This window comes from Paramisgurnus dabryanus, chromosome 2 (genome assembly GCF_030506205.2).
Source record: "Paramisgurnus dabryanus chromosome 2, PD_genome_1.1, whole genome shotgun sequence".
Lineage (NCBI taxonomy): Eukaryota > Metazoa > Chordata > Actinopteri > Cypriniformes > Cobitidae > Paramisgurnus > Paramisgurnus dabryanus.
The window spans coordinates 51,845,804-51,859,426 of NC_133338.1; the positions used below are offsets into that span (position 1 = coordinate 51,845,804).

Consider the following 13,623-nt stretch of genomic DNA (forward strand, 5'->3'; position numbering starts at 1 on the left):
TCACCTAAAATATGTCAGTATTGACCCTGCCCACTTGGGCAGAACTTGAGGAAGACCTTGCATCAGCCGGTACTGTTGTTTCAAATAAAACTATAAGCAATGAACTGAACTGCCATGGCATCCATGCACGCTCACCACGCAAGACTCCATTGCTGAACAAAAAGCATGTTGAGACTCGGTTACTGTTTGCGATAGAGCATTTGGAGAATCCTGTGGATTATTGGGAGACTATATTATGGTCAGATGAAAGCAAAATTTAACTTTTTGGCAGGCATTCTACACACAATGTTTGGAGAAGAAATGGCACTGCCCACCACCCCAAGAACACCATACCAACAGTTAAGTTTGGGGGTGGAAGCATCATGGTTTAGGGCTGCTTTTCAGCAAAGGCTACTTGCAGACTTAATATTATTAAAGGCAGGATGAATGGACCGGGGCATTCTGGATAAACATTTGCTGCCATCTACCAGAAAGCTGATAATGAAAAGAGGGTGGACATTTCAGCAAGACAATGATCCCAAACACAAGGCCAAGGAAACAATGAAGTGGCCCAGTCAATCACCAAACCTAAATCCCATAGAAAATCTATGGAGAGAACTGAAGAACAAAGTTCATAAAAGAGGCCCAAGGAACCTTCAAGATTTAAAGACCGTTTTTGTGGAAGAATGGGCCAGAATCACTTCTGAGCAATGCAGACGACGGGTCTCTCCATACAAGAGGCGTCTAGAAGCTGTATAGTCACCAACAAAGGCTTTTCTAAGTATTAAATGAAGTGTGTTCCATACTTATTCTATGTGTCATTTCACTTTATTTATTATGAATCAACTTGTATACTTAAATGTTCTGATTTCTTTGTTAGAAATCCCCTTACTGATAAAAATACTGATGTGTCAAATACTTATTTTATTCAGTTAAAGAAGCATTTATTTCTTATCTCTTTATAATCTAAAGAACCTTTTTTACTGTGAAGAACCTAATAGTCTCCCTGTAGTCAAGAAAGTAAAACTTGTCTTATAAGATTAGTTTTAAATTTAAGATATAGGAGCATTATAATAGTATACATACAATTTCTTTGTTTAAAACAGCTTGAATGTTACTTTACAACCTTGCCTCATTTAGTATACGAGGATCTATGAATATGCAAATTTGTCCGCGCCCTTTACTCAATAGCACATCTCAGACCATAGATATATTTTCCCCCTTTTCACCAAGGCAGTTTGATAGATGGTTCAGAGTTTAAAATAAGTTCTTTCTTTTTCGACACCCAAAGCACCAGTTCTGAACCAGGAAAAGTGGTTGTTAAGTAACACCAAAACATTGCTGGTCTAGAAATAAGAACCGATTGAGTCAGGATCTGGGGGTGGGGTTTCTGTGACTTGGCCATTCATAGTAATGTAACATCCACCATTGTTTATGGAGTGTTTGTAATACTCTGTATAAACAACAATAAAAACCTGATTTTCCCCACAGAGGGACTTTAAAGGTTCTTCAGATGTTAAAGGTTCTTTATGGAACCATTCAGCTAAAAATCTCGTGAATGAATAAGGAACGATCATGTGCAATTGTGTTGATTTTCTTGCAACTGTCCAACCGTGTCGGTTTTAAACCAACAGCGTTCAACTTGAGAGCTTTTATCTTGCCATCAAGCATAGGAAAGAAAAGGGCTGCATGAAGGATCGCTAATGAACAGCGGTCTGTTTTCAGTGCTTGAAATAAAGCCTCGGCTCACTTGATCACTTCAGGTCATCTACTGTCTTGGAAGCACAGAAACAGTTGAGTAAAGATGACAGATCGCCGTTTCAAAGCCATGACCCGTCTGAACGACTGTTCACTTCAGACATGGCTTGGTTTAGCAGAGTCTTTACTTCAGATTTTGCTTGGTGTTTGCATGAATCATTTAAAAAGCAAGTCTGTTACTTGATAGTTGCTGGTTTGGGAATCGTTATATTGTATTACTATGAAGACCTTTTAAGCACCTACATTTTTAAAATGGTTCCCCTGAGTCATGCATATGTCTAGTATTGCATATCATCTCTAAATAATAGTTGATTTTGAAGAAGATGAAAGAAAAACGTAACAATAAAATACAATTTGCCAGTTTGAATTGATGGGTCAAGAAGATTAGAGAGTCGGTGGTGAGCGGCTGTGCTGATTGTCTGTTTATTAGGCTCCATCGATTTCATCTCTGCATTCACCCCTCAGGCACTGCTATCATTCTCAGATTGATTCTCGCTGTTTGGTGTTCAGATTCTTCAAAGGCAATTGTTTCATTCCCCCCTATTAGTTTTTCTAAGGATGTCTTTTGGGGAATGTCAAATCTGTCCTCTTAGCAACAGGCGAATGAGCGGAAGCTGTTGCTATGGGCATGAGATGAAAAGACATTCAGCTCCACAGGCATCTGTAGCAGCTCTCATCCACACCCTGTGGAAAACGGCTTCATCCTTTATAAAAATCACTTCAATATTTGCATTTAACGAAAGGCTGTGCATCGGTTAACTAGATGTGTTGCGGCTGGGTGGGTGTGAGGAGGGTTTTATTTATAATTAGCATAAAATTTATTGCTGCTGTTGTGCTTTTAAATTCACAGTTTTTGCTTCACTTGCAGTGTCAGTTGTTAACTCAAAGAGTGTAAACAGGATTAGGCAGCCGCAGAAACAACTCGATGCTTTTCGCCCCGGTGTTCTCGTACTTGACAGAAAGGCGTTGATATTATCTAATCTCGGTTTGTAAAGATGTTGGAGACCTGAAGCTAATTCTCCTTTCAGGCACCGTTTGTTTCGGTTCTGCATCTCTGCACCGACCAGATTTATCTGGCAACCGCTGTGAAGATTTGTCTCATCTCCTGTGGCCACGTTGCCCTTTTCCAATCTTAGAAAGTCATTGGCTTCTCTGTGAGCGAAATGGAGTTGAGCTTTGACCTCTTAAGTGTGCATGAGTACCACTTTCATTTGCATTTCTCAATGTACTCAAACTTGAGCTGTTCTGCATGGTCTTATATTTGATCTTTTCGTGTTTATGGCGGTGCTGAATTTAGCTCAACCTTAAAGCTAGAAGTATAATTTCGTTTTTATGCATACGTGAGGGTCTGCGTACAGTGCATGTGATGCATATTTCATTATCAGAAAAGTATGTGCGCACTCAGGGGTGTCATGCACCAAAAAAATGTAATGGGCAAAGTGTGCACAGCTACCCTTCAAAGTGTAATCATAATTATTAATGTCAATTAAAAATCAAAACCTTTTATACGCAATATTTTTTATAGAATACACATATAAAAAGAGTTTATTAATTATTTTATTGCTATTTTACTAATGAAAAATCATGTGCTCAACAGTCACATCTGTGATTGCTTCAATGATCAACACTGCAAAAACAGTGAAGTAAAAAAAAACGGATCTAAATGTAATGCTGTAATCTACATTTTTTATAATTTAAAATTTAAAAACTAGCTTATAAACATATTTGTAACACTTATAATAAGATGGTATTAGTTAACATTGGTAAATGCAGTAACTAACATGAACAAACAGGGAACAATATAGTTTTTCAACATTTATTAATTTTCCGTAAATTGCTCCGGAGTTTAAGTTGCATCAGTCAAAAAATGTGTCATGAAGAGAAAAAAAACATATACAAGTCGCACTGGACTATAAGTCGCATTTATTTAGAAAATTATTTCACAAAATCCAAAAACAGACTTTTCAATTTAATCTGTAAAGACAAGTTATTCAACTAAACAATAGCACACCGAACAACAAGCTGAATAGGTGTCCCTACATGTTAACGTAACATATTAAAGGTTATTCAGCTACCATAAACAATAGCATACAAAATATACAAGTAGGCTACAGCGGCAGCATATAGCACCCTCGCGCGGCTGTAGACGGTCATGTTTTCTCTTGGTTCACGTTAGTCAGAAAGAATTAATTTTGACACACAAGTCGCACTTGACTATAAGTCACAGGACCAGCCAAACTATGAAAAAAGTGTGGCTTATAGTCCAGAAAATATTGGTATTGTTAGTTAATGTCAGTACAGTTATTCATGTTAGTTCATGTTGCATTAACAGTCACGCATACAACGCTTGATTTTATAAATGTATTTGTAACCCTGATGCCGAAAATAATTTTTTTTAACTGCGTTCTTTGTATGCATAGGACCTGCGCATGCGCCTACATGAGCATGTACTATGTAGCCCAGGAGATGCATTGGATTTTGTCGCAATCCGAATGCTTCAAATGTCTGTGTACACGTACGAGTCGTATAAACTATACTTTGCACGTTTGTGCGTTTGACCGTGTGCATACGCTTGCGCACATGTAAAAAAATGGTTTATACTACAGGCTTAAGGCCTAAATATAGTTAACTATTTATACGTATGTGAGGGTGAGCGTAAATTGCCTTAAGGGGGTCGCACACCGGATGCGCAGATCAGCGTCGCGTCGAATTGCGTCTAAAACAACTCTGAGGTATCGTAAACCGGAAGTGCACATTAAATAGCGTGAGCTTAGTCAGATAGCGTCTACTTTAAAATGCAAAATTTACGTTAGCAGCCAATGTTAATCGTTAATGATTTGGGACAAATATGATGTTATTTAATGTTAAACTGTGTTAGTGGTGCGACAGGGATTTGAGCAACTTCCTGAGTCAAAGCTGGGTGCCGCGGACAGGCTCCACCTGTCGGCGCCGGTGTGCGTATACTCATAGAAAACACTGTGTTTGTTTTTTTTTTAGAACGACACGCCGCTGCGTGTCCGCTGTGTGACCCCCTTTATTTGCATGGATTTCGCACTTGCGCTGTTAATCTTCTTGCAGTAATTCGTTTATTCCCAAGGTGCCTTGGGGGCGTTGATTCACAAGGTAGTTGCTGCATTAACGAACCGCAACGCGTGCATGCCACGTCGACAATGGAGGCCATATAAAAGTGCGAAATTGTGCGAAGAGGTCAGAAAGTATTCTGATTTATGCAAGTATACCATGTTAGATGTTTACATGAGTTTTAATTCGTGGGGTCACCCCTTTAGACCTACCTAACTGCTCATCACGCATCCTTGTAGGCCAGGAAAGGTATTGCATGTGTCTAGTGCCTACGCACATGTTCAAACGAATGAATTATGCTTTGCAAAGCTATGCGTACGACTGTGTAAAAGCATGGACTTTACTTCCAGCTTTAGGCTGTTTTTCATCATCTTAAGTAGTCTTTATTGAGTTTAGGGGTTTCTCTGTGTTTAATTTCTTGTTCTAGGCTACGTTAGTGTTTTGCAAGAGTATTAAAAGCATCTGCGTGTTGACTGACACTTGGGCAAGATGTAGAAATCAAATTGAATTCTCATCTGAGAGAATTATTAGCATGAAGGAATGGAATCTTTTTGTATTTACATTGGCCACGTCCATAGGCCTGTAATTCTTTCCTGTTCTGTATCTAGTAAGGATGACGGCGTTTTTCTGATGAGGTTCTGCTGGCAACACGGCCCGTTCGTGGCGCCTGCCATTTTATCGCTCCCGTTCTCACGTTTTATGCACTCTTTTTTTAATCGATTTTAATTTGTCACATTTTAAATACAGATCAACGCTAGATTATTGGATTGGACGTGTCTTTGCTGGAGCATATTTAGCATCTCTTTCTGACTCTGTATGTTGAGCTGACAGCTGGATATTTGCTCGTCTGTTGTGTCAGCACATCAGCTACCACACGGGCAGTCACGCAGGATCATAAATCAGCCAGTAGTTGAGATGACATGATCTGCTCTCGCTGGTGTAATGTTTCATGCAGGAGGTTAAAACAGTCATGAGCCTCTGAGCCTGTTATTATCTCAATCACAAGTGATAACAGCCCATTAAACACTGTTCAGACCTTCTATTTGATATTTTCCCATGGTTTCCCTCGCTGTCTTCAGGGTCTCTGCACGGTTCAGATGTACGACTATAAAAACATTCAGTCATTCGGGGGGTTTCTGTTGTCTTTTTTGTGTCTACAAAGACTGTTTTATTGCTGTAGGAGAATATTGATGTGGCATAAATAGTGAATGTGTCATGCAGTTATATATTAACTCTGTGGATAAACTGCAAGGCAGGTAAAATATAGCTACATTTTACATGTATGTATTTATTTATTTATTTTCGTAATGCATTAGGTCTATTATTTACTCATAGCACAGGGCTGTTGAATGCTTGATTCTGATTGGTTAAAAAACATTCTAAGGGTATGCATTGTTTTTCAGTAAACGCACACCTATAAAGTAGTTCCATGTCTGTCATCCACATTACAGTTCCATATCACTACGCCAAGTTTACCTGAATTAACAGGTTTATTTTGTGGTAACCATGGTATAAGGAGAATAATTGACTCTAGGGGTGCACCGTTAAATGCCGATATACACTAATAATATGTTAGCCGATAACTATTCTTAATCGCACAGCTGATATTATTCACAGCTATTTCATGTACTACGGCTTTTGATCAGTAAATCCTTATCGATGTGAAATCACTGTTAGTTTAAGTTGTTTATAAATTGCATTTGAAAAAGCAACACTTGTCAAATATAATCATTATACATATTCTTTATTATCATAAAAATACCTGAAAAGGTTTGAAGAACAGCAATATAAATACTGTATATCTAGGGATGGGTATTGGCAAGGGCCTCACGGTACGATACATAGCATGCCACAATGTATCACGGTACGATACGGTGTGTTGCATGCTGCGATACATTGCAATACTTTTTCTTTTTTTATCAAACATTTAAAAACTTTAAAGCCAAAGTGCTTCCACACACCGGCTTTGAAAGCTGTGAGGGTTTTTTAATTTTCTGCCATTTTCTCACTCCCGCTAACTTCTGAAACATTGGCCAAATGGCCATGTATGACAGACAACTGGACAGCCGCAACTACAGCAGTGGAGGAGGTCGTTTGATACACACAGAGGGATTTGTGGGGGTTTTAAAAAAATATCGATAGTAGAGATTGATATATCGATACACTATCGTGGCAAACATTATCACGATAGTAAGCTGTATCAATATTTTTGCACAGCCCTATGTATATCCGTAAGCCATTTCCGTGTGTATGGTTCTTCTTCTGCGGTTTCTGCATGAGAGCGCCCCTTGGCTTTTGGATGTAGCGGCATTTCACCGTAATTAATTGAGATTCATAGCAGCATCATTGGCCATTTTATCTGTGCACCCCTAATTGACTTGAAAATAATTCAAGTCATGCCTGCGTTACCACCTTGGGTCTGCATTATTTTTTTATAATTCAACGGCCTGTTTCAATTATTCCTCCTTTTATATTGAGTCAAGTGTTCCTGAAGCTCAATTGGTTCAGCATAGCATTAGCAGTAGGGCTGCAACTATGCCTGTCGCTATAATGACTATACCGACTTTTTTTTTTAGGTCACTTATTGCCGTAGTGTTTACGTGTGTTTGTTTGCATAAAATTTATGTCATTAACATTTTAGCCAATCACAATGCTGGTTAATAAAGGTTTAATTTCATCCTTTAAAGGTAGGGTAACACATTTTGAAAAATGCTAACGGTAGCCGCCTAGCAATGAAATCCCGATCCCACCCTCAAGTCAAATCGCCATCCAAAGTCACGCCTCTTACAAAACACATGAACACGCACAGATCAGACGGTCACATCTCACATCTCATGTCTCATTCAGCAGTTAGAAAACTTTGCAGTACAAAGTGAATAACACTTCCAAAATAACCAAACAACTGGTTTACATCAGAATTAGTTTAAGCACACGTTCAGTTGTGTAGACGTAGTTACTAACGTTATATCGTTACGCTAATCCGTAAACGAACACAAATTTCATAAGCAACACAATGTTTCATCAAAGTAGAATATCTGAATCCATCTCCGTACAAACATATCGCGTACCTACCTTACCAAAATAAACAGTGCAACGACCCTTTCAGACCCTTTGCCTCCTGCAGCTGTTTCATCTCGTGGTAAAGCAGTAAAGTTACGATGTTAATTTGGGTTTTTGCTCTTGCTGATCCAGGCAGTTTTTGCTGTTGTTGTTATAAAAGATGCATTTAGTTTTGTTGCTCCTGTGTAGGTTGTCAATTCAGCAGAAAAGTTTGCTGTTCTCACTATTTACAGACAGGAGGTGAGCGCACGTGAACGTGCCGATGACGTATGGTGTCTGCGTGGACTCGCTGCGCGGTGGGCATTCAAATTACGCTAACATATGAGGGACAAAAAAGGCAACGTCCGTTCAGACCTAAATCTATGATTTGTTGAAATTTTTTGGTCCTACGTCTTTCACAGATGACATAAATTTCTACAAATACATTTAAACAACTTAACACAGTGATTGCTATCAAGATGTGAGGAGACTTTTAACCAGCATAACAAAAAATGTTTCAGGATCAAATCTGTTACCCTACCTTTAATAAGTGAGTTTGAATTTGTTTAATTGTTGTAGGGTTTTCATAAAAATACTATTGAACCACAAACTAAGCATTTTTTAAAGTAAAGTAAAGGGGAAATCAAGTTTTTTCCTCACCAGCACATCCCTAAATACTCAATTCGTTTTGTTTATTTGTAATTTTACTTTTAAAGATGTTTTACTATTTAAAAGCTGCAAAAACTTTATTTAAGGCTTGAAATATCAAAATGAAAAAGATTATATTAGTAAAGGGCGATTTATAGTCGTGCGTAGATCCTACGCCTGTGCGTAGCTCTGCGTAGCTCTGCGTAGCCTGACGCGCACCTCACAAAATTTCTAACAGCGCTTCAGCTCTACGCGGACCGCAAGCGCTGTGATTGGTCCACCAGAACCCCTCCCGTCAGGTAAAAAAACTGTGCATAGGTATTTCCGTTTGAGACGGTGAAAACAAAGATGAGCCAAGTTGAGGAGTGATTTAACTCAAACTGCAACATAAGTCACTGTTTATTTACTTCCATCATTGCTGGTCTTCTCAAATTATAAACAAGTTGCTATTTCTTCTTCGTTTGTGGGTTAACTTGCTGCTTCTTCTGTGACGACTTCTGCTGCTATTGTGGTTACACGCGTGATTACTGCCAACCAGCGGTTGTATAAATGAAGTATAAATGAAAACCGACGCGGAACCTACGCCGTTGCGGCTACGCCGTAGGACCTACGCACGACTATAAATCGCCCTTTAGTCTCTGTAGTAGTGTGTGGCTTTTGCACTTCTACATGTAAATACCCTAATTTAGTGTCATTTTTAGCTATAATAAGTGATATAAAAATAAAGGGTATCCTGTACACTATTAACCTGCAAAATATGAAAACTATTTATTGCGACGTTTCGATCACAAGATGCCTGAGGAAGATCTTGTGATCGAAACGTCGCAATAAATATTTTTCATATTTTGCAAGTTAATAGTGTGCGGGAAACACTTTATTTTTATATATGTTTGGACTACATTGTCTCTTTATCCAACGCACCTATCTGGAACTAACAGGTGTGCAAGATTGTTCTAGCTATAATAAGTTAAAAAAATCGAATTTAGTAATATTTATGTTTTTATCCAATCAGTCAATTAATCGAAAAATAATCGGCCGATTAATCGATTATGATAATAATCGTTAGTTACAGCCCTGATTAGCAGTGCAAATGTCATAGGTTTGATTCCCAGGGAACATGCATACTGTTAAAAATGTACCGTGAATGCAGTGTAAGATGCTTTGGATAAACATTAAAGCCTGCAAAGACCATGAAATGTTCTTGTTTACAAAACAAGTAAGAAAAAGCAATAAGACTTCATGACCTCAGAGACAAACACCTCATTAATAAACCGTACAGATGACGGTGCTCAGTATGGAAGCTGTAGCGATTGAAGGTCGCGCCTTTTTATTTTAAGAGCCAATTACACATATTGGCAAAGACATTGTTTTGTTTTTACTGGAGAATATGTGTGTGTGTGTGTGTTAGATGGACGAACTTGATTTTATATCTTTTAAAATCAAGGATTTGAGCAGATCTATGACGCCTTTGCAATTATTTTTGTAACTTAAAACATAAGATAGCCATGTAGATAGCTAGGAAATGCCTGGGAATGGCCACCACGTGGACTGACTTTCTTTCAAAGGATGTTGTCGATTGAGCTTAACTGGTTTGAACCCTGAACATTTCTTAGGGGCATGTGCAGATCTTAGGTGTTATTCATTACCTCACTAAGATTTTTTTCTTACAGATGGAGTCTCCAGTCTCCACTTCAGCTCCTCCACCTCTTCACCTTCTCGCCTCAATGGGAAATCCTGACATCTCCTCACCCTGCGAGCAGCTGATGGTGCGCACTCGCTCGGTGGCCGTCAACACAACCGATGTGGCCCTGTCCACCGAGCCCGAATGCCTGGGACCCTGCGAACCTGGCACCAGCGTCAACCTGGAGGGCATCGTGTGGCAAGAAACCGAAGATGGTAAGAGTGCATAACAGGTTTTGTTAGGTTTCATACCCTTGCCTCCTCCTGAATTTCTCCCCCGGGGCCAGTAAAACAGATTTATCCTGTATGTCCCGATAATTTCAAGCTCTTGTTCTTTTAACAGCTTCTAATCCAAAGCAGAAAATGACGCCTTGCGGTACCAAATGAATTTATTATAACTGGATTCAGCCAGTATCCGTGTGTTTATGTCTCTTGAGGATTTTTGTACATCTAATCATAGCCATAGCCATCAGGGTGATCTGCTCTCCGCCAACCTCGCTCCTGATTGTTGGGAATAAAAAGGAAAAAAATCGCCTCAATTCCTAAATGAGAGGAGCATATCTAGGCTACGGGTAGGCAGCGTTGTCGGTCCCACCCACACTCGGTGCTGCCACATAAAGACGGCTGGCTCATCAACATTCACAGCACACAGCCGCCTAAGTGTTTTCGGTTTCTCTTGCTATGGGCGCAGTGTGTCTGATTCATTCTGCTCCTATGTGGCCACTCGGCTGTGTGTGTTTGTGTGTATGAGATGGAGAGAAAATGCAGTTGAAGGGTTACAGCTAAATCTGTTTGCAGGATGCAGGCTCATATCATCTACTCTTTCACTTTAAAGAGAGAGACAAGGACGCTAGTAAGGGTAGATGCCATATTTATTTTGACGTGGATGAAATTAAGTGACTTGTACTGTCTTGAGGTCTTATGTCAGATCTAATTATCATAATCCATGTATCAAGCAGTAAGGTTACGAGAGGCTTTGCTATATTGCGAATGCATTTAAGCCTGAAGAACGTAGTTAGGCACAATGCACAAATGGAGTGAATGTGTTCATAATACCTCGAATGTCTCATTGGTTTTGTGCAATTCTAGGATTATGGATGTGACATTTGCAGTTGAAAATATAATTGATCAGAGTATGTTTTTATTACTAATATATTGAACCATCTGTTTATGTTTTCATAAACCTCTAATGATAGAGTCCAGACATCAGAAAAACATGTGCATGTGTCTTCTGTTTTAGACGAGGGAAAATGCATGCGTTATGGATGTGACAAAAAGGGAAAGGAAGTTTTTTGGAGGCAACATACTTTGTATTTTGTAAGTTAAAATGCACAAACGAGAAGCAATAATACCCAACAAATGACGGAGGGACATCCCTCCAAAGAACCAAAAATATATTAGCCAATTAACTGGCACTGTCCCGTGAGCAGGACACCCAAGTGTACTTAAATATTTTTTCTTGTAAATGTTAATCTATCACGACAAACTATATATTGTTTGAAAGGTCTAAGAATGCAGTTTTAATATTTCAAAACCTTTTAGTAGTATTAATAATGCAGTGACTGTAATTTTTTAATTTTTGACAAGACTATGCAGCAAACCAACATAAAATTATTTTTTTTTAAATATTTTTTGTATAAAATAAAACTATATTGCATCATTTTTATTTCTTAAAATAAATTTAAACTGCTATTACAATTTTTTCTTATTTAATATTTTCATCTTCAGACACGTTCGTAAAAAACACTAACGTCTTCTTTAAAACAAGACCAAAATTAGGCTTCTAGACCAAAAAAATGACGGCGTTATATTAATTTAAAGGGGTACAGGGGTAAAGGGTTAATTTTCATGTGTGCATTTATAAGGAAATCCAGCGTTATGGATGCACAGGACAACTGTAAAATCTGTGCTTGAGTAACTGGAAAATAAATTTGGAAAATGATTAAACAGAGACTTTGCATGGGTATTTAACTCTTTCCCCACCATTGACGAGTTATCTCGTCCATTAAGATAAAACGCTTTTTTGCCAATGACGAGTGTTTACTGCAATCCATATTTCTGCTATTATGTACTAGGTGGCGCTCTTACCCACCTTATAAAACACTGAAGCATCCACTGATCCAAAACAGTAAAAACTCTGTATGTTTTGATCGTTGCTCTGAATCTGATCTCTTAACAAAAGTCTTTTACAAAATGCAATTATCTCGACTTTTAGCTTAAAATTTTGTATTTTTTAATAAACCTACATATCTTTGAAAAGTGATAAAAGGGTCAATGGCGTGATGTTAATTTTTTGTGTCTGTATCATTCAATACAATTTAAAAGGTTTAAAATGTATTTATTAAAATACATTTGCAGATTGCTTGCATACATTCTCTTTTTTGAGAAGTCTAAAATTTTCATTTTTTTTCATTTTGGAATTTTTTTAGGGGATAATTGCAAAATTGTCAGTGTGGTGTAACCGGTCTGTGTCAATTGGTGTAACTAGTATTTTTAAAATGAAAATAGAAATATATTCATAAAAATGTGGAATAAAATATAATCATCTAGTTTGGTGTAATATATTTTTACAAATTTTTACATAATTTGTGAAAGATTATTTAGAAAACAGAGCTGTTTTTAGTTTATGTAAGGACAAAAATATTTCTAAAACGCATTAAAATTTACAATTGGAAATAACTAATAAAATTATATTTTAAAATGATTTTTTTTTTTTGATGATTACGCTCACATGTCATCAAGATGGATAAAATATTTTATATTTCTCATTCTTTTGCCCAATTAACGGTTGTTACAACATTTGACATTTCATAAAAATGGTGCAAATGTAATTTTTTATTGCATTAAATAAACATAATGTGTGCTTTTAAAACAAGTTTTTTTTTTAAGATTTTTGAATTTCTCGTCTTGCCAAACCGTTTTGTGACCCAAAAACAAATGGTTGAAACTATTGATAGTGTAGATAGGATGAAACTTGTTTTTTTTTAACAGGGTCTGTTCTTTTATTTGATGTGTTGTTTGTTTATATATTTAAAGAAGAATATTTTTTGGAAGACATTAAACACAAAAACATAAAAAATGCTAGCGCTGGCTGGCAAATTCTTAAAAAAACGCTGGCGATGAAAGACATTTGCATGGAATTGCTATTTTACATAATCATGAAATGACATTCTTGTGTTGACATTAACAACATAATGTTTAAACAAAAATGACGTAATTTGTCGTAATTTTCTTTCACCCATTGTAAAGACCATATGTTCCTATAGCTCAATTGGTTGAGCATTGCATTTGCAGTTCAAAAGGTCACGGGTTCAATCCCCAGGGAACACGCATGTTGATAAAACGTATACCTTGTAATGGACTGCAAGTCACTTTGGAAATTGTTATAAATGTAATGTCTATCCTTGAAAGTCTCGTCAAGGATACACATTACACAAA

At 37.6% G+C, this 13,623-nt stretch overlaps 1 protein-coding gene across 2 annotated transcripts in view; it reads left to right on the forward strand.

The window, feature by feature from the left end:
* znf609b (zinc finger protein 609b) overlaps positions 1–13,623 on the forward strand; it is a 76,824-nt gene that overhangs the window by 48,210 nt on the left and 14,991 nt on the right. For both annotated transcript variants that reach the window (XM_065261612.2, XM_073813089.1), the window contains exon 3: positions 10,176–10,401. In XM_065261612.2, coding sequence (XP_065117684.1) covers positions 10,176–10,401 — 226 coding nt within the window. The remainder of the gene's footprint in view (positions 1–10,175; positions 10,402–13,623) is intronic.